Raw genomic sequence first — 21,132 nt, 5'->3', positions numbered from 1 at the left:
GAAGATCTCCCTTGATTTAACACTTCCCTAAGGTACCACAGTGTCTTCAAACAAAGCAGGCCTGACTCCGAGTATAGTTGAGAGTCTATAATTCCCAACCCCCCAATAGATTAGGCCGGGTGCGATAGCTGTGGGCCATATCCCAGGGCACATAATGAGTACAAGTATCCCAGAATTGAGTCTCATCCTCTATTATTCAATAATCCGCTGCCTCTGTCCAATGCAGTCAAAGTCATGAAGGTTTAGGCCCTTCCATTTGTAAAGGCCAAACGGATACAGAAACTTAATATTTTCTGGAAATTTGGAGCAACATCCTAAAATAATGAGAGCAAGAGCCCAAGACCTGAGACCTACTAAAGATTTGGACCCCTCTTCCATATGCAATTGATCCTTTTGAAATTGATTGCCTTTTGGCATCTCTGTTGTGGGTCGTACTTAAAGTGCACCACTTTTCAGTAGGTATAGCTTTGACTGGGACAACATGGGTCATTTCTGAAAATACAGCCTGGGATTGTCAGAAAGGTGGTAGGCAGCAGAATCACCTGCCACTTCTGAAGTAAACTTTGCTGGGCAACATGGAGGAATAGAGATCTGGTAATTTCAGATTCTCCTCAAATTGCAACCTTCATCAATCTATAATTCTGCTAGAGTCAAGATTTCTAGCTGTTTTCAAGGGACTCAAATTTATTAGTAGGATAATCACCACCCACCCCTCCAACCAGCCAAGCAACAATTCCCAAAAACTAACATCTGCAAATATAAAACTGTGTGGAGTTTTATATCTGCCATTGGTGTACAGCCATTTGTACCATTATTCACTGATAATTAGTTGTTTTATTGATAGTTAGGTTTCTTGTAAAATTTATGTAGTAAGCCCAGCCATTCTCACAATAGTGGATATATGGTATATTAAAACACTTAGTTGCACCTTGGTTCCCAAGTCCCACCGTTCGTAGACTCGCTCACATATAAAATGTTCTTTCCTGTAGCAGCATTTCCAGTGCCCAAGGTTAATTGTGTCTTCTGGTTTTTTTTAGCTGCTAGTTCCAAATTTGAGTCAGTATCACAAATTGTGTAACTTACAGTAAATGATGTTGTTAATGACATTCCAGAAGGTTTATGGGAATCCTGTTGCTTAATGTAACAATCATTGGTGAGAGCGTCGGATGCTGCCTGAATTGCTGTGCTCTTCCAGCACCACTGATCCAGAATCTGGTTTCCAGCATCTGCAGTCATTGTTTTTACCACAATCATTGGTGAGAACCTTGCCCACTATATGTTAACATGACAGTTCCATCCAGTGCTGGTTGAGTGATTTTATGAGGCATTTTAGCATTTGTCTGGTCTTTATCATACTTACTTTATTCATCCAGTACAGACTACAATACACTGAGCAGGATTCACATAGAACCACCAATGGATTTAGCATGATAATAAATGGACTACCAACTCCCACAAATAACTGCTGTTTCCAGGATTTTATCCAAAAAGAGCCTTTTCAATATTGTTCCCTTGTTTCACGCCCTTAATGTTAATAATTGCCAGAGGTCAGGGAAGATATTGCTTTTTTCATTTTTAATGATGGCAAAGACAGTAGAACGGGGCTTTTAAATATGCAAGTACAAAATTATTGATTCGTTAGGCAGGGTGTTCTTTTCAGATATTAAAGAATATATATTTTTATTTCCGTGTAAATGACCACTGAGAGGTCATTAAAAACTGGCTGAGCCTGATCTGCAAGTTTTGCTAGAATTGAAAAACCAAGATCGTTATTTATTTTGTCTACGTCTTTAAGGCTTATACTTAGACCCGACAAATGTTTTATTCACTCACTCTGTTTTCCCCTACTGGTGTAAACATTTTTCATTTTGCCTACTCATTTCCTTTGGTTGAGAAACCACAAAGAACAGATCCTCCATCCATTTGGAGATGCAAGGGTAGGAACCTTAACACCAGTATCTTCAAGTTGATAAATCAGATTGTAATAGATGACAGCAACTTGCACAGTGGCTGTGTCATCAGTGATGAAGCTATCTCAGTATAGGTTTGGCCCTTGATAACATTGTCATTAATTGGAGCTGTGCTGACCCAGATCTGACAGTTGATGCAGGAGGAATTGTGGATCTGCTTACTTGTACACCCTTGGTAGAAGCATTGAAGGCCATGCTGCCCTTATCTTTTACACTAGTGGCACCCTCCTGTTCTTCACAACTTTGAGTTGGTTTTCCACCGTCCATACCAGCAGGAATGTTTCTGACACTCAATTGCATCACCAAGCTAAGTACCTCAGCTGGTCTCTCAGCCAATCTCAATATTAATGTTAAATTTTGTGTTAATAATATGTAGTTCATAACCTAGAGAGGGAAAAAATGCTTAAAATGAACTTGCTGGGCATACTTCATTTTGAAATGTACAAGATAACTTGGACGAATATGTGTCATTTGCAAGTTTTAGATTAGATTAGATTCCTACAGTTCAGAAACAGGCCCTTTGGCCCAACCAGTCCACACCAACCTTCCGAAGAGTAACCCACCCAGACCCATTCCCCTATTAATGCACCTATCGTTATGGGCAATTTAGCATGGCCAATTCACCTGACCTGCACATCTTTGGACTGTGGGAGGAAACCAGAGCAAGCCCACGCGGACACTGGGAGAATGCGCAAACTCCACGCAGACAGTTGCATGAGGCTGTAATCGAAGCCGGGTCCGTAGCGCTGTGAGGCAGCAGTGCTGACCATTGAGCCACCATGCCGCCCTGGCATTTCCTTCCAAGAAGACTCTTGGTTTACTTTTGACTTAATGTTTCTAAGTATACATCAGTGACATGGAACCCAGTTTCTCACCAGCCATTAGCTCCTGTCATTTTCATTGTATTCTGACAGTAGGTAAAGGCTTGTCATTGGTGAGGTACATTTTGGGAAATTTAAGATCACAGCCTGTTTTTTTTTGTATGTGCGTAACTGAACTGCATGGAACAATTTGTCTTTTGTATAGAAAATGTGTCACTCACCACAAACATGTTCCTTGCGCAATTATCAATCCATGCAGAGAACATAAGCCGTATACAGTTATGAATAATTTTTATATGAAGAAATCATTTCAATATCCACTCATTATTCTTAGCATTACAATGTACTGCCACCATAGTACAGCCACACAGATTACCCTTAAGTGCCTAACATGAGTTACTTTATTATTGATTGCATCATTTCCAACAAATATAACATTTAAACCTGGAAACATTTTAATATCAGGTGTTCTTGCCAGTAACTTATTTCACAGTTTTGAATAATGATATCTCAGAGGGTGCTAATGCTGGGGGAGATGACAGACGTAAGGAAGAACTTGAAAATGAGGATGAAAATGTTAAAATGGAAATGATGCTTAACTAGGAAACAATGTATATCAGGGAGTACAGGGATGATGGGTAACCAGGAGTTGCTGCTTGCTAATATCTCTTGTCACCTGTTGCTGTTACTATTCAAAGGCCTCCAAATTGTCTTTGGACCCAACATACAATGTCCATCTTTGATTTGTACCTGAGGTTCATTTAAATTCTGCTGATGTGGTCGATCAACTCCGTAGTCTAGAACTTAATGTTTTATAACTAAGTCATCTGACAATATCACATTTGAAACAAATCCATGGTGATTATAAAATGACAGTAGTTTTTAAATTAATGCTTGATAGAAAAAATAATAAGCTTCTAAGTCGATGTTTTGTAAAATTTGGTTTCATACTGTTTTCACACAGCTGGGAAACCTCTGAAACTTGGCATTTTCGTTAAATTAAAGGGAAAAGTCTTGTGAAATGACGTATGGAAGAAGTTAATTGTGGTGAATTGGAGTTTTTGACTTCAGCCAAGAAACTGCGATCTTGCATGCCTATTTAATTAGTGTTCTGATCTCTAACATGTCTTGTGGTCTTATGGTCTCTTGTTTCAGGCAATGGAGAATGTAAAAGAGGTGAATGCCAATGTTATGCCGGTTGGGAAGGTGAAAGCTGTAACTGTTCGTCCTCCCTAATGTCCTGCAGGACAGGACATGGTCAAATCTGCAATGGAAGAGGGACATGTATCTGTGGTAGATGTCATTGCACTGAATCCAGAGCTTCTGGTCATTTGTGCGAGGTTTGCCCAACATGTGAAAGTTCCTGTGAAAACAGCTGGTATGTTTTTGCAATTCATACATTCACATAATTTTTCTGTTTTTACACATTGTTGAGATAGAGTCATAGATTCATACAGCATAGAAACAGACCCTTAGGTGCAACGTGTCCGTGCCAACCAGACATCCCAATCTGAACTAGTCCCATTTGCCAGCATTTTGCCCTTATCACTCTAAATCCTTCCTATTCATATACCCATTCAGCTGATTTTTAAATGTGGTAATTGTACCCACCTCAATCACTTCCTCGGGTAGTTTGTTCTATACGCATACCATCCTCTGCGTGAAAAAAGTTACCTCTCAGATCCCTTACAAATCTCTCGCCTCGCAACTTAAACCTATGCCCTCTAGTTTTGGACTCCCCCACCTTAGAAAAAAGACTTTGGCTAACCACCCTACCCAGTACGGCCCTGGGGAGTGTGGCCGAACAAAGAGACCTCTGGGTGCATAGTTCCTTGAAAGTGGAGTCGCTGGCAAATAGGATGCACGTGTTTGGCACGCTTGCCTTCATTGGTCAGAACATTAAATGTAGGAGTTATACATCATGTTGCAGCTGTACAGATAATTGGTGAGGCCACTTTTGGAATATTGCATACAATTCTGGTTGCCTTTCTATAGGAAAGATGTTGTTAACTTGAGAGGGTACAGAAACGATTTACAAGGATGTTGCCAGGACTGGAGGTTTTGAGTTACAAGGAGAGACTGAATAGACTGGGGCTGCTTTCCTTGGAGCATTGGAGGCTGCGGGGTGACCTTAGAGAGGTTTACAAAATCTGTTCAAAAACAGAACAGGTATACAAAAAGATGCCACATAATGGAAACTCAAACTCTTATTGACCATGTGATATGTGTGTAGATAAAAAATAAGGCTGTGGTTAAGTTTAAGTAAAACAAATAATTTATGATGATGATAAATAATGCTCAAACTGCCTATGGAGTCACTTCATGATAAAATACCATCCATCTGTACAAACCATTCAATGGTTACACCATCTTGTTGCCCTATTTGTTTGCTTTGACGACAGAACTACTTCCTTTCTAAAACAAACAACAGTTTTGTGTTGAAATAAACATAATTTTGGTAAAGTAAGCTTAGCAATGAAGTGTGTAGTGTTGAACAGTGGAACTGAAGGAAATATTTTAGAATAATCAATGCATGTAGAGAATTCAAACAAAGTGCATTTATAAAACTGAAAATTACTACTTTAACCTTTTGCAGAATAAGCTGCTAATGAATCAAATTTATAGCTTACTTTTTGCATTAACATAGATGGTCTTCATTAAAACTTTTGTTTAAATTTACCTTTATTGCAAGTCCCTGTGCAATAACTGCCATAAAAATTACTTCTATAATTGTGAGGATGGCAACATGGAGGATCCTATGACACAACATAAGCAGTATGTGTCTATATTTATATATCAATTCATAGGATGAGGGCATCACTAGTTAGGCCAGCATTTATTGCTCATTTCTAATTGTCCAGAGGTAGTTAAGAGTCAAAGGCATTGGCTGTGGGTCTGGTGTTACATGTAGGCCAGACCAGGTAAGGATGTCAGATTTCCTTTACTAAAGGATATTAGTGAACTAGATAGTTTTTTTTCCTGACAATCAGCAATGGATTCATGGTCTTCATGAGACTTTTAATTCCAAATTTTTATTGAATTCAATTTCCACCACCAGCCATGGTAGGATTCAAACCTGTATGCCCAGAACACTACCAGGGTCTCTGGGTTAACAACCCTGTGATAATACTGCTACGTCATCACCTCCCCTCTGTGCTTCTAACGCAAGCCAAAATACAAATGTCTGGGTTTATCTGAGCACTTGAAATCTTATCTAGTTATACAAGGTACCTGCTGATCCTCAGTGCAAATCAACCAGGTACAGGTGTGCAAGTCCTAGCTTTCCCTCCTTTGTTGTTGCTGAGTTGAATGGATGAAGCGTCCAGGAAGAGCGCTACCATCGTTCATAGTTAAAAATCACACAACACCAGGTTATAGTCCAACAGGTTTAATTGGAAGCACTAGCTTTTGGAGTACTGCTTCTTCATCAGGTGGTTGTGGAGTATAAGATCGTAAGACACAGAATTTATAGCAAAAGTTTACAGTGTGATGCAACTGAAATTATATATTGAAAAAGATTGTAATTTCTAAAAACGTTTTGCGACATACATATGAAAGAACTGAAACCAGCATGGCCATTCTAAAAGATAAGAGAGCTAACAAACAATCCAAGTCTTTTTCAAATCATAACCATCAATCATAGGGGGACTTTTTGCAGAGGAGAAAGTTCCATTTGAAGAAAGGCTAGATGGTTGGCGCAGGTACTCACTCTGTTTTACTGGCCAGGTTTTTGTGTTATCATGTTTCTCAATTGCCGAAAAGCAAGTTGGACGTGCAGTGTTAATGCTGTGAGTTGGCTAAATAATGAGGTGCAAATAAGCTTCTCATCCATACGTTAAACTAGCAAAGAAATGTCAAGTTCTATATTACAATTTTCAATTGATCCACTATCCACAGCCTTTTGGGGGACCATTTCCAGATTTCCACTACTTTTACATGAAAAAAAGTGTTTCCTCATTCCTAAATTAAACTGCCACAACAATACTGAAGATGCCCCAAATATTATAGCTTCAATCCAAACCACTTTCTACAAAGAGTCCCAAAATAGATGATAGACGTCTCATTTACACATGCAAACAGCCTCATGCCCATTTAATGAGCTGTCCATGGCAGTTGAACTGGAATTCCCCTTATAAATAAGGACCAAATGTCCATTTCAAAATGTTAAAAAAATTATTAAACAAACACATCTTTGCACCATTCCCTTTAAGCATTTGGCATGTATGGTGAGCTTTAGTTTTAGTTGAAGATTGGTTAAGGGTCTTATAGTAACAAAATGATATACAAATTTCCCCAGGCATGAATTTGCAAATGTGCTGAAGTGAAATGTATATACCCACAACTATATTAGTGAAAGTTTATCTGACTTATGCTTTCTAGGAAGTGTGTGCAGTGCCATGTGTTAAACTATTGGGCAGTGTATCCTGCCAATTGCACAAAAGCATGTTCTCAAATGGTGTTGGTGGACCAGCTTTCAGGTACCTTTTTTTTAAGTTCCACTGTTTCACTTTATGTTATATATTTCACATTTAGAGTTAATACCTGATTTAATATTGTTTAGAATGGAAAAAAAATGCTCCAACATCTTTTTACAAGTGCATTACCATGCTTGGGATCTCTGCTTCGTACTTAATCATACTTAATGTCCCTGGCTGTCAGCGTTCTCTCTCTAAAATGTTTACACCGGAAGCAGATTTGGACCCGACAGTAACATTGTTTGCATGTGACGTTGTAAAGGAGCAATATTTTCTTCTCACAAAATGTGATTAGTATCACCTATGGAGTAACAATTCAGACACTTCAAGATATATAAACCTGTATAGTATAAACAACACTCCTTTTAGAAGAATTTTTTTTAATGCAGGTTTGCTGTCACAAAATCTCTGTCAGATAGGCAACATGTTGCTTTGAATTTGTTGAACAGTGGTATCAGTGAAGAAACAAAGATAAAAGTCTTATTTTTAGCAGTGGTGAAGTGTGTGCAATACTCTCCCTCTGACATCCTGTTAAATTGCCATTTATTTTCCTCCCTTTTGTTCTACTGGTCTAATATTATTCTGTTTACCCCATTGGTCATGTTGAGGATTCTGATACATATTTAAATATATTATTTCTCTTTTTTAGGAAAATAACATTCATAAAAGTCATGTAACCATTCATATGTCACATTGAATGTTTTCCTTTTAAAATAGATAAAATGTCTGAATAGGTTCTGACAATTACTGGTACATTTTTATAGCTCCCAGGATTTTTTTTCTATTCAGGAAATGATGCACATTCCTAACACTGAACTTTGTGAAGTGAAAGTGCAATTCTCACAATAAAGCAGTGATCAATGTTTGTTTTTAAATGTAATTGTATTATTTTCATTGATTGCCAGAACAGATAATATAGGTGAATGAGATTATTAAAAGACAGACCTTTTTGATTTTGTGTATTAGCACTACTGTCTGACATTCAAAGATGATTTTATTCAGATATTTTGATTGACCGAGAATTTCTTTGAACATTTTGCTTGAACCATAGCAAATGAGTGACATTTTGTTCTGTTGTTCTCAAGGAAATAGTCACAAAACTGATTTTGATTTTGTTTGATACTAACAAATATATTTAGTCATTTCTCTGATTCTAAGTTACTTATACCAAAAGCCCTCCCTTCATTTCTATATCCCATCCTATTTTAAATAGATAGTATGTTTGCATAGCTGTAACAGGAGCTGTGAATCGGAATTTTAGATGACATTTTGAACATAACTATAAGTAGAATGCTGTTAGTTTCCATCCAGCAAAAGCTTTTTAGACCTCCTTTCCTCAAGAAACTCAAAGCAAAGTTAATGGCTAAAGACAGCATTTATTAATCATTACCTCTTTTCATAATGCTGCATTTGACCTTGTTTTGTGTCTTTATTTTTACTGTCAATCATAGGCAAATAAGATACTCAGGAAATGTGAGTGCATGTTCCTATTGCAAGACTTACACATGTCAGTGGAATTTATATATGGGTTGTAATTAGGAGAAAGCTATGTTTTCGATATAATTAATTTTCACTTTAACTTAAACAGTGGGAATTCTCTGAAGGCATGATAGCATTGAGAAAAGTTTTGTTGACCATGCCATTAACTTGTGTTTTGTTATCAGAATCGGAGGAAGAAAAAGCACAACACTGCATTTTTCAAGCACAAAACAACTGCTTATATAAATTTAAGATGGTAGCAACTGACACTGAAAAAGAATATCTTTATATATTGAGAAACCCAGGTAAGTATTTTACATAATAACATTAAAATATTAAGAAATGTTCTGGCTGAAAAATTCTATTAGCTCCTCAAAGATTATCTTTTCATTACATGAGTTTTAAAAAATAATGAAGCCATTGTCACTTTTTTTTTTGTGCCCTTGCTTCACAGATTATTTCAAATATTGCATATTCTTTGAGTAAGGAAGCTTTGTATATCAATGCTCAATTTATTCATGATGAGTTTTAATATGCTCCTACTTTTTTGGCTGCTTTGAAACAATCCTGTGGTTTACCTCACCTGTATCTTGATAATAAGGGACATTTTAACACTTCCTTGCCTAGATATTAGCCTACAAGCTGTATTTTTTTTCAAAAAGCTTACTGTTCTTTATACTTGTGGATCAATCTGAATTTCTTAGTGCAATTTCTAACATAAAGGATTTTAACTTTGTCATACAGTCATTGCATTTAAGAACTAGACATTTATTTGGACCTCATTTCAGACACAAGCCAGCAGTCTCAGCTGATGTGTCAGAATACCAAGTGGGTGGCATTTTTGCATGCTTATTAGGTGACTTCAGAAATCACATGCCATTGTTTGAATCCTTGCTCTGGGTTGCTGCAATGCAGATTAAACCCCGATTTCACCTGACAACTTCCTTGTATAATAAGAATGTGAAATAAAGTGAGATAGTGGAACTGTGTGGTAATGTTTAGAACAGTAATTCAGAGGCCAGACATAATGCCAACCATTGTTACATCTGTAAAAGAATAAAAACAGTGGAGGATTCAAGTATCTGCACTGTAAGATTCAATGAGGAGGCCTTTAGCAGAGATCCCAGCCACTGGCTACAAAGCAATTATGACCCTCCTTCAGGAGTTTTGACAATCAGGCAGGCCTTCCACGAGATCAGGATCTATGGTGTTAAATCCCACCCATCAAGAATTAATGCCCATTCAAGTACTGCGGCAGCTCTTTTGCTGAGCAGCATCTGGGAGGGGTGATGACTGCAGCTGGTACAAGGTTTACGGAATGCCCAGGGTGACGGAGCGACAAAAAAACTGTAGCTGATAGAATCCAAAATAGACAGGCAGGAGGCTGGAAGAACACAGCAAGGAAGGCAGCGTCAGGATGGTGGAGAAGTCAATGTTTCGGGTGTAACCCTTCTTCTGGGTGTAGGTGTAGGGGGAACTGCAGATATAGGGGGAGGCAGGGGCAGAGTGGTAAAGTGGGAATAGGCGAAGACAGGTAGAGGGTAGAAGGTCATACCCTTCTCCCCCTCTCCCTGTGCCAGCTCCTTCAATCAGGCCTCTTTCCAAACACTTGGCCTCCATGTTTCCCATCAAAAATTCCAGCTGGATCAGCATTGTGAAATGGTGACAATGTGCTGACCTGAAGGTGTTACGTTTTTTTTTTATAAATCACACTCGCTTATCATTTTTCTCTCCTGAATCCCTGCTGGGAAGGGGATATCTCCTGAGACTTCACTCCCAGGGAAGGTCAGGAGAGGAATGCAGTGGGCCCAGGAAGATGTAATAAAAACATTTGGTTATAACAGCCTCAGCTCAGCACACCCATACGATTGGGACCCTCTCTTTTACAAGCCTAGATATCCAGCTTCGGATCAAACCTGGATCTCGACCTGAGATAAGCAAATTCAGGCGAAGCAAGCAACCTGCAGCAGGACTGGTGTACGGGAGGTTCAGTGATGAAAAGCAGTTGGTAAAAAGGTGAGTGTGGGAGTGATGAAAACCACAGTTGGAGGGTCAACAACAGGATGACTTAGATGGCAGAAGAGGCTGCTTCAAAATGGTGCTGATTTGATGAGTATTTATTTAATTACAGTAATGGACATTATATTAATTCATGCATTAAAGTGATATTTTAAATATTAATCACAGAATGTTTTTAATGTTTTGTTTTTATTATTATTTTGCAGAATACTACCCTAGCCACAATATCGTTGCAATGTTTCTTGTCTTCTCTGTTGGTACAGTTATTACTGGATTATTCATTGTGATGATAATCAGACAAATAATGATGCACTGGAACTCAAATGAAACAAATCATCCTGGAACCAATTGCAAAGTATCTCCTCCTCAAAAGGTAGAACTAATAGGTTATCGATTTGCAAATGGTCAGAAAGTTTAAAACCATTTTGATTATTAATTCATCATGAGGGAAATATACTGGGAAAAACTACTGAAGGTACAAATGTCTTTTCTTTTTCAAGGGAAAAACTTCATTACCTATAGTTAGTTCAGAAACTACAGCATTCAGGCGTGACAAGCCAGAGGAGCTCCATGTGTACATCAACAAAATGCAAGTAATTTCAGAAGCTTGACTTGTAACAAAAATATCAGAAAAATATTACAGGATCCCATCTTTCATGGGTTCCAGACCAAATGACGTGCTCACAAGACTGATATGATGAGAAGGGCATGTTCAATCAATTCAAGCTCACCCATCCAGAAACGACAAGAGTTCCCACTCTTTTTAGTATCACCCAAATGTTTCTGAAGTCAGTCTTGCATTCATGTATCCTATTGGGATGACCTAATTTCAAGTTGTACTTTCATGTTTTTGTGCTATTTCCTATTATCTACATCCATGGGTAGCCCCCTCAAACATTTTCTACCGACCCTGAAAAGATGAACTTCCTCCTGTCTTTCTACATAATTCAGTGGTACTGAGAATTTTATTGAGAAGATTAAATAAATCTGTTTCCTTGTCTGTTTCCCAATTGATGACAATTCCAAAAAGTGTGTGCAAAATGTTATCAAGAATGCAGCTAAGTACAAGGTTAACATGAAGTGGTCAAGATCGCACACAGCATCTTGAGCAACAGTACTGTTTTGTTACGGCAATAATCTCAAACAGTTTAAAAACATTTCAGGCTCAAATTAATTGCAATTCAATTTGAATTAACTGAAAATGTTTTCCAAAACAGAACTCTGTAGAGCTATCCTAGAGTTCTGCTAATATTTAGTATTTCAACAGAGCATTTTGTATGTTATGTCTTGTACTTACAAGAGCTACCAATCTTGGAACTGAAGAGATAGATGTAAGATAGACCAGCAATGGATGACTCTCTGTGCAATAATAATATTTGTAAGCAAACCACTGGAAATAATTGCATTATTGTTCTGATTTTAGTTGTCACTACTGGGGAACTAAGTTTAATCGAATTCAAAATCATCAACAATACTGCATAGGTACTGAAATCTGTGAAATTATTTTCTCCAAGAAAGATAATACTGTGATGGTCCAATGACTGCTTAGCTTTTGTTTACTGAAGTTAAGAACAAATCTAAGACTGGTAAGGTGTATACTTCTGGATTCCTATTTTTGTGATTATTTATTTTAAAGATGATAAAATGTTGATGAATGGAATTCAGTGTGTACTGACTCTCTGAAATACAAGTACCAAAACTCTCAACTGGGGTCCACTCCTGCTGGTATAATTAGTCACTTTAATCATCCACATAATGGTGTAGATGCTGTTGATAATTTTATTCTGGAATTTCCCTGGTTTTTTTGCCAAAGGTACAGTAAACAAATGGAAAAGTATCTATGGATATTCATCTCTGCATTTTTAAATGTAAACCCAGGATTTTTAAAAGGGATCAAATCAGAAGTAGGGATACCAGATGGTGCCACCAGCCTCTGCACCAAGTTACTGCTGTGATTCCAACACCGAGCCATTTTGAATGAGGATATCAAGGACAGATGCCAGCTGGAAAGTAACTGAGCCAGTTATTGGAAATGGTAGGGCATATTAATCCAACATTCCAGTGCCCCTGGAATTTACAATTTGTAGAATTGATAGCCCATATTGATTGGTCCATTTCTGGACCAAGCCATCGTAATTGGCTTAGGTGTAGAAGTAGTGGTCGCCAAAAAATCAAGTAAGACAAACACCCCCCAAAAGGACACATAATTCCCCACCCCCAAAGTGATGGAGCGCTCTCCCTGACTTTTAATTAGTTGGAGCATTGCAGTGAGCATGGTTAAAGGCTGCCATGTTGACCCAATTGAAAATCCAGCCCATGATCTACAAAGGAACCTCAATTATCTGAACGATTCAGGCAGGAAGTATTTTGTTTGGATAATGGAACATTTGGATAATCGAATGCCAGATAACACAGTTTAGCCAAGCATCGGGACCTTGTGGTCATGTTCAGATAATCCAAAAATCGGATAATTGAATGCTGAATAGTAGAGGTTCCCCTGTATATCTTTCCATTCACCAATTTTAGAAATATCTAAGTTGTAAAATATACTGTGTATTTTCACAGAAAAAATGTATAATTTTATCCTTGAAAACCACCAACATTGGCTGGTTGAACAGTCAATGAAACTATCAAAGATGGTTGTATTTCAACTTCTATAAACTAGGAATTTCAGTACTTGATATTATTCTATGAAGTTAGCATTTTTTAAAACTCCTCTGCTGCTTTTATGTTGACATTGATGGTGTAATGTTAAAGTCTAATTTAAAAGCTTATGCTTTTGTTTGTGGGAATCCCTTAAAAATGCAATTCAGGCTTTCTCTCACATTAGAACTGCATAGAATGCAAAGAAAGCTGTTGTCAGCAGTTTCAAATCCATTTTTGTTACTCATTTAAGTAAGATAGTCCCTCACTGACACTTCCTATCCTTATTCTAATTTATACACATCTATTCATACTACACAAGTGCCAGACAATGATCATCTCCAACAAAAAAGAACTGAACAATCTTCCCCGATGAGATTCAGCAATGTTACCATTGTTGAATTTTAAATCCTTGAGAATCACCATTGATCAGAAACAAAGCTGGACCACCAAATAAACACTGGCAAGCCGAACAGGTCAGAATATGCAGATCTTGCTGCAAGTAACTTTCTGACACCCCAAAACCTGTCCACTACCGATAAGGAACATCAGCATGTGATAGAATACTCTCCGCTTGCTTGGATTACAGTTCCAATAACATTTAAGAAACTTTGACAGCATCCAGAGCAAGGGAACACACTTGATTGACACTACAATCACCATTTTGAATATTCAGTCCCTCCACTAACTGCACACTGTGTCTGCAGTGTTTATCATAGAAAAGACACACTGCAATTCCATCAACATCACTTTACAAACTCTGAACCTCTGTCTGGAAGAACATGGGAAGCAAGTGCATTTGCGCACCACCAATTAATATTTTTTTAAAATCTAGCATTAAAAATGCTCTGTAATTCTGTGCCCATCAGTTTATTTTAAGAGAAAGAGTAGATTTAAACTTTCAGTGGTGGCTCTAAACAATTGGTCATGAATCAGCCAGTATATGCACCCCACCCAACTTTCCTTTCCTACAAACTGCTATTGTTTTGCTTTTACTGAAATGCTCAGATTTAATTTTAAGGGAATAGTGGGCGGCATGGTGGCACAATGGGCGGCACGGTGGCACAGTGATTAGCACTGCTGCCTAACAGCGTCAGGGACCCGGATTCAATTCCCGCCTCAGGCGACTGACTGTGTGGAGTTTGCACATTCTCCCCGTGTCTGTGTGGGTTTCCTCCCACAGTCCAAAAATGTGCAGGTTAGGTGAATTGGCCACACTAAATTGCCCATAGTGTTAGGTGATGGGGTAAATGTAGGGGAATGGGTCTGGGTGGGTGCGCTTTGGCGGGTCGGTGTGGACTTGTTGGGCAGAAGGGCCTGTTTCCACACTGTAAGTAATCTAAGTAAATATTTAGAAACTTGCAATTCTCGTTACTGGGGCGTGCTAGATCAATTTGGAGCCTTATTAAAAATCATTTAATTAGTAACATTTGGAAACATGAGTTGGCAGCATTTACCTCTTCCCTTATGCGCAAGTATATATCTGTCGACATTTGTACATGTTTATGTATGTATTTTTTTTTCCTGTAGAACTGTGAGTAATTCTAAGATGCACTGATGACAGTCTAGCCATAAAATAATGTTATCACAACCTTCAGCTGTATAATTTATCTAAATGAATGATCCATCAAGACAGGGAGATGTTCTTCTGAATCAAAAATGAAGAGAAGTTTTGAAGAATTGATAAAGTCAATATTAATATAAAATCAAGGATTTATGGATGCTGGAAATATGAAAAAAAAAACAGAATATGCTGGAGAAGCTCAGCAGGACTTAACAGGATGTTAATTTCTTTTTACTCTGTACAGATGTTGAGTTTCTCCAGCATTCTCTGTTTTTGAGTAAATGTTTGTGTTCATTATTATATGGCAACATGCTTCCTGCAGTGGATTATTCTGTTGTTGTTCATTCCCAGCATTTATTGCACATGCTGTGATGTATTACTGATATTTGTCAATGTTTTATGTTTGAATATAAAAATAATGGTTGCCCAAATCAGCAGCCAAGCACTTAACCCTTGCATTATTATTCTCCCTGTGCCATTTTAGCTTTAGCAGTCACTTGTTTAAAATAAACTATTATTGCTATTGGAATGTTGTCCAGATGAATGTCAAATGATACATTAAGTGTTTGTTAACTAATACTGCAAAGAGTAATATCTGAATATATGTTCTCATATATACAGTACCTTCTAACAGTTGAGAGAGAAATAGTGTGATTTTACAAAGTAAAGCCCTAAAGCTTGAGTCAAATGGGCCTGGAACACTTAGCATTAATAACAAGAATTCATGTTCCCTGACAAGAAATGAAAAGCATTAATATCATCAAAATTATGTTATGATATCTCTTCAGTTTACAAGTTGCTTTATTAAGACTGTTTCTTCCTGGCAAAGCAACATGCTATTTTCTTGTTTCTTACCTGTATCGTTATCTTTCATGCCTTTAATAAGTGCATTGATACTACTGATGTAATTGAATAAGGCACAAAATGTGGAATAACAAAATAGATTGAGGGCAACTGTTGGAGAATAATTATCGATGAAGTTTGTTTTGCAATAATATTTAATGTTCAATTATTTTACAGTAATTTTTCTGCTATGAAGTAATTTGGTTAACACTGTGCACTTTAGAAAACAATGTAATTAGCAATTGAATACAACTGTTAAAATTTTTCACATTAAATACAAAATTTGGCCAATGGTTTTAGATGTCAATCCAATTTCTAAAAGAATCCAAACTTGCACTAACAATTAAAAAGACTTTATTTATTATGATTTATAGTTATAGTAGTTTAAATGCTCATTTAATGTCTTATCTTGAGTCATTCTGTTAATTTATTGGATTTCTTTGTATTAGAGATAATATTTTTAGGTTTACTTTTGATCTTGTAAAAAGTTATGTGTTGCAAATGTTTAATAAAACCATATTAATAGTTCATTTATCTTAAGATGTTGTTTAAGCAAAATCTTACTAAATGGTTTATTCTTTCTGTTTGTCATCATGGAGATAGATATATCTTTCACAGTTGCTGCTAATGACTCATCACATACAGTTAATCTAAAAGAAAAATTGCAAAATTCCCTAATCAATTCTATGTGCAGAATAAATGAACCATGACCTCTTAACAAGGGCTGGTTAAGTGAGATAGAGAGTGAGTGGATGTAGGGGGGGAGGCCATTGGTTGGGGGTGGGGGGGGGGGGGGGGGGGTGGAGGTTGGAAGTGAAGTTGTGCTCTGATGAATGCAGGGTGCCTGGGAATGAGGAGCTCCACATTTTGTTCACCACAACATCACATGGTTAAATCTACCAACCTAACAATGAGTGCAGGTCTTTCTCTTGCTGCCCATGAAGTGGAATGGTGACAGGTTGAATTGAGCCACAGATAGTTGGTCTACCTGATGCGTGTTCAACAATCCATAAAAATTGGACTACTGTCAAAGGACACAACTCTTCATTAGTGAGGCCACCTAACAGTTTTTCTGTTTGTGTGTGGGTGGCATGTATTCAGCCCATATTCATGTCAGATATCAAATCTGAGAAGACTAGATTAATAAAGCATTTATTTTATTAATTATTACTGGGTAGCTACTGAGCTGGGCTATCCTTACAATGTATTGGCTTTTGAATAAACCAGTCTGGTTGCTTAAACAATGAACCTAGCATTGAATATGTACATTTTTGTAGCATTGTGGTTTTATTTGTTTGAGTAGCATTGTTGTAATATGACATAGTTTTAACCTACTTTTAGAATAAAAAGAATTAGATTGTGTGGCTCAGTTTTTCTTTTCAAACAGTTTTGTAAATACCTCACCAAAAGTGTGAATGGTGTGCATAGATATAAAGTTTACAAAATACTGTTACTTAAATATTTAATTGATATGTTGTTAATAAATAAAAAGACATGGAGAGCCAGACCTAATAAGGATATACCTGTATTAGGTCAGATGTCAATAAGAAGTGTCGCGGAGTATCTGAAAGAAGAAAGGTGAGGGAGAGAGGTGTAGGGAGGGAACTCTCGGGCTTGAGGCTGAGGTAATTGAAGGCATACATCCTAATGGTGAAGCAATTAGAATTGGGAATGTGCAAGAAGGTGAAGAGCAACACATTTCTCTGAGGATGTAGGCCTGGACTATATCATAGGCATAGGGAGGGGTAAGGTCATTGGAGAGATTTGAACGCAAGCTGGCAGATTTCAAAGGCTGGGAGCCAGTGTCGCTTAGCAAGTACTGGCATGATGAGTGATTTGGACAATCTGCAGGTTTAAATGAAGCCAGCAGAGTTTTGGATGAGTTCCAATGCACAGAGACAGGAATGTCGAAAGTCAACCAGGTGTATGTTGCAATAGTCAAGTCTAAAGGGAATAAGGACACAAATGAAGATTTCAGCAGTAGATAAATTGAAACACAGGTAGAAGTTTGAGTTAATTATAATAAGAATGAGGTCAGTAGCTTAACCTAGAGTCAAATGTAACACCAAGATTGCAGTTAGATTGGCTTAATGCAGGGAGAGGAATGGGATTAGTAACTAGATGTTTAGAACAGGGACTGAAACAATTGCTTCAATAATTCCCAGTATATACTTGGAGGAAATTTCTCCTCTTCCAGTACTTGATGTTGGATAAGCAGTGTCATAATTTAGCAAAAGTGGAGAAGGCAATTAAAGTGCAGGAGAGGTAGACCTGAATGTTACCAACATACATTTTGCTAGCAACAACTTTCAAAAAGTAGACAAATTTCCCAAATGACCAAGAGAAATGCTAAACTACAAGATTTGATGTCTTATGACTTCTACTGTAACAAACAAATCTAAATCTGCATAAATTAAACATTAGTTAATGGAGTGTTGTGAGCTGGCTTTTCCATATAACAATTAGCATTTTGTTGAAAATATGGTTAAGGTAACAAAGATAGGTTTCATGGAGTTGAGATGAATTCAGAAAGTGTGTGGAGGAAGACAGAAGAGAAACTAAAGGACCTATTTGATATTCAGCTGTAACCAAAGCAATTTTAAAACCAATATTAAAGTTCTATTCAATATAGGTTCCACAGGTTGAATTTTTGTAAATTGACGAGATTCTGGGAGGGATCTTATAGTGCAGCGATAGTGTCTCTACCCCGAATCAGGGTTCATGTCTTACCTGCTCTTGAGGTGTTTAATGACTGAAACAGTGTCTAGTCCATTGTGATTGATGTTGCAGGGGTTTTACCTGAATGCTTGTAAAGCCAACTTCAAGAAGGAGGTTAGCATCTGTTTAAAAATCTTCCCAGTGAATCTGAAGGATACAGCAGAGGCATTGCTGATTAGATTTCTCTAGCACTCTGATGTTTCAGACCCAGTCTCACTGCAGTACAGTAATTTACAGTAGGACACTGGGATCTAGCAACACGTTTAGCTCTGCTCCAAAGGAGAAGAGCAAAAAGTGTAGAAATACAGTAATCATAAGGATTCCGTTTTAAGGGGAATAGATAGGCATAGATACTCCAGGATGGTATGTCACCTCTCTGATGCTAGGGTCAACGATATCTTGAAGCAGGTAAATGACATCTTGGGGGAGACGGTGAGCAGCCAGTGGTCATGGTATTCACATTGGTGTTCACAATATAAGTTTAAAAAGGGATAAAGTCCTAAAAGCAGGATATAGAGAGTTAGGAAGCAAGATAAAAAGTACGACTTATAGATGGGGTTCGTAGGATTACTAACCATGTCACATGCTAGTCCATAGAAATAGCAGGATATATCAGATGAAAATGTGGCTAAAGAGCTGGTGTGGGGGCAAGAGTTTCAGATGGCTGAGCAATTGGAAATAGTTTTCGGGGAGGTGGGAACAAACTGGATGAGTTGTACCTGGCCAGGATCAAGGCTGATGCCCTAGGGGAAGTATTTGCTTGAATGGTTGGGGAGGGTTTAAACTAAACTGGCAGCGAGGTGGGAACCTATGCCAGGAGTCCGAGGACAGGGAATTAAGGACAAGAATACAACAGAAAGGGGAATAAGACAAGTGGCAGGCAGAGGAATTAGAGGCCAGATTAAACAAGGCCACAGTAAAAAAAAATGTGGGAAAGAAACAAGGAACGTTAAAAAGACAAGGCTTAAGTTTTAATTTCTGAATTCTGGGTGCATTTGAGATAAAGTGAATGAAATGAATCATGTAAATAGATATAGCTGGGGTTCTGGTGACATGGCTATAGGGTGACCAGGGTTGTGAACCAAACACCTGGGACTATTCAGAATTTATGAAGGACTGAAGAAAAGGAGAGATTGTGGAGTCAAAAAGGACATATTGAGGAATGATATTAGCTCAGACAATGTTGGATTTGTCTGGATAGAAATTAGAAATACCAAGGGGCAAAAAACAGTGGGAAAGGTGTATAGACCACCAAACTGTAATGGAGAGGTTCCAATTGGTATTAAACAGGAAATCAGGGATGCATGTGGTGAAGGAAAACATCTGCAGTTGTGGGTAACTTTAATCTGCATATAAATCAGACAAATCAAATTATTTAAATACCATTGAGGAAAAATTCCTGGTGTGCATAGAAAATAGTTTTCTGGTTAACAAAAATCTAAATAGTATCAGTTTCAATAATAACAATTGACCTAGTATCTGTTGTTGTTCCAAACCTCTACCACCCTTTGTGTGCAGGAACGTTTTCTAAATTAATTCATAAAATATCCAGTCAGTTTTTATGTCATGCCCCAAGACTCACCAATCAACAGAAATAGTTTATCTCCATGTACTCCATCAGTTCCAATATTAACTTGAAACAATAATCAAATGACTCCTTAACATTTAAAATTCCAGGGGATCCAACTCCACCTTGTGTAACCCTTTCCTGTGTTTTAACCTTTGGAGTCTAGGTCTTATTCTAGCAAAACTGAACCGTGCTCCCTGCAATACCAAAAACATTTAGTCCTCAATTAAATTTGTGCTTCAATCCTGAAAATTTTGACGGCTCGAAATGAAGTGACTTTATGTGAAGCATGCTTTTCGATAGGAATTAACGTTAAAGCCAGAGTTAGATTCTGGCTGACAATTATTGCTTGAAACAGGTTTGAACTATGGTATCATATATGTACATTACTATATATTCCTTGCTGAAATGGTTTTAATTTTGAAATATTGAAGAAATTAGTTACTTCAAGACACTTCCCAGCAGAAAACAACTTTTAAGACATTAGTGGAAATGATTACATTCCTAAATATCTTCATTCAGGAAGAAAATAACCTTTTAAATTAAAATAAATTTTAAAATACAGAATGAATATGATATAAATGTAATCGCCATTATTACATGTTAAAATTAAGTCATCTGAAATTTTAATTAACCAAGCTCTGGCTAGTAGTGGATGTCAGTCAGTGCAGGAAGAATTACCCACACTGACTAATGTCTGGCTCTTTATGGATCCCAGTAATTCAGACCAAGTTTGCAACAGGAACCAGCTCAGAAAAGGAACAACAGAAGGCAGAAATAGGAGTTGGGAGGTAGGGTCAGGAGGTGAGTGTGTTGTGTACCTCACGACCATTATGGCAGTATATGTGCTCATTGTAGGTATTTTCCAGTTAAACTTTTCAGACATGTAGCTACACACCTCTTGTTTAGGTGGGACTGGAACTTAGGCTGACTGGTTCAGAGGTAAGTACATTACTACATCACAAAGCTCCCCATGTTCATGGTACCATTATTATAATATCGAGTGACCTGAAGATATGAATATCTCATTCTC

General features: G+C 37.6%; 1 protein-coding gene across 5 annotated transcripts in view; it reads left to right on the top strand.

The window, feature by feature from the left end:
- Nucleotides 1-17,176, top strand: part of itgb8 (integrin, beta 8) — a 113,310-nt gene extending 96,134 nt beyond the window's left edge. For 2 of the 5 annotated variants that reach the window (XM_043689787.2, XM_043689789.2), the window contains exons 11-15: nt 3,947-4,169; nt 7,172-7,269; nt 8,931-9,050; nt 10,971-11,137; nt 11,265-17,176. In XM_043689787.2, the coding sequence (XP_043545722.2) occupies nt 3,947-4,169; nt 7,172-7,269; nt 8,931-9,050; nt 10,971-11,137; nt 11,265-11,375 (719 nt within the window). In that variant the 3' untranslated portion in view covers nt 11,376-17,176. Of the gene's footprint in view, nt 1-3,946; nt 4,170-7,171; nt 7,270-8,930; nt 9,051-10,635; nt 10,762-10,970; nt 11,138-11,264 lie in introns of those variants that run through there. The other 3 variants (XR_015757172.1, XM_087987088.1, XM_087987089.1) reach the window with 3 other exon arrangements.
- The last annotated feature ends 3,956 nt before the right edge of the window (nt 17,177-21,132 follow it).

Source organism: Chiloscyllium plagiosum, unplaced genomic scaffold, assembly GCF_037043375.1.
Source record: "Chiloscyllium plagiosum isolate Xiang-an unplaced genomic scaffold, Cpla_swu_hap1 HiC_scaffold_5, whole genome shotgun sequence".
NCBI classification, from domain to species: Eukaryota; Metazoa; Chordata; class Chondrichthyes; order Orectolobiformes; family Hemiscylliidae; genus Chiloscyllium; species Chiloscyllium plagiosum.
Note: the sequence above shows the minus strand (reverse complement) of the source record. Positions and strands in the feature narration are given on the sequence as shown.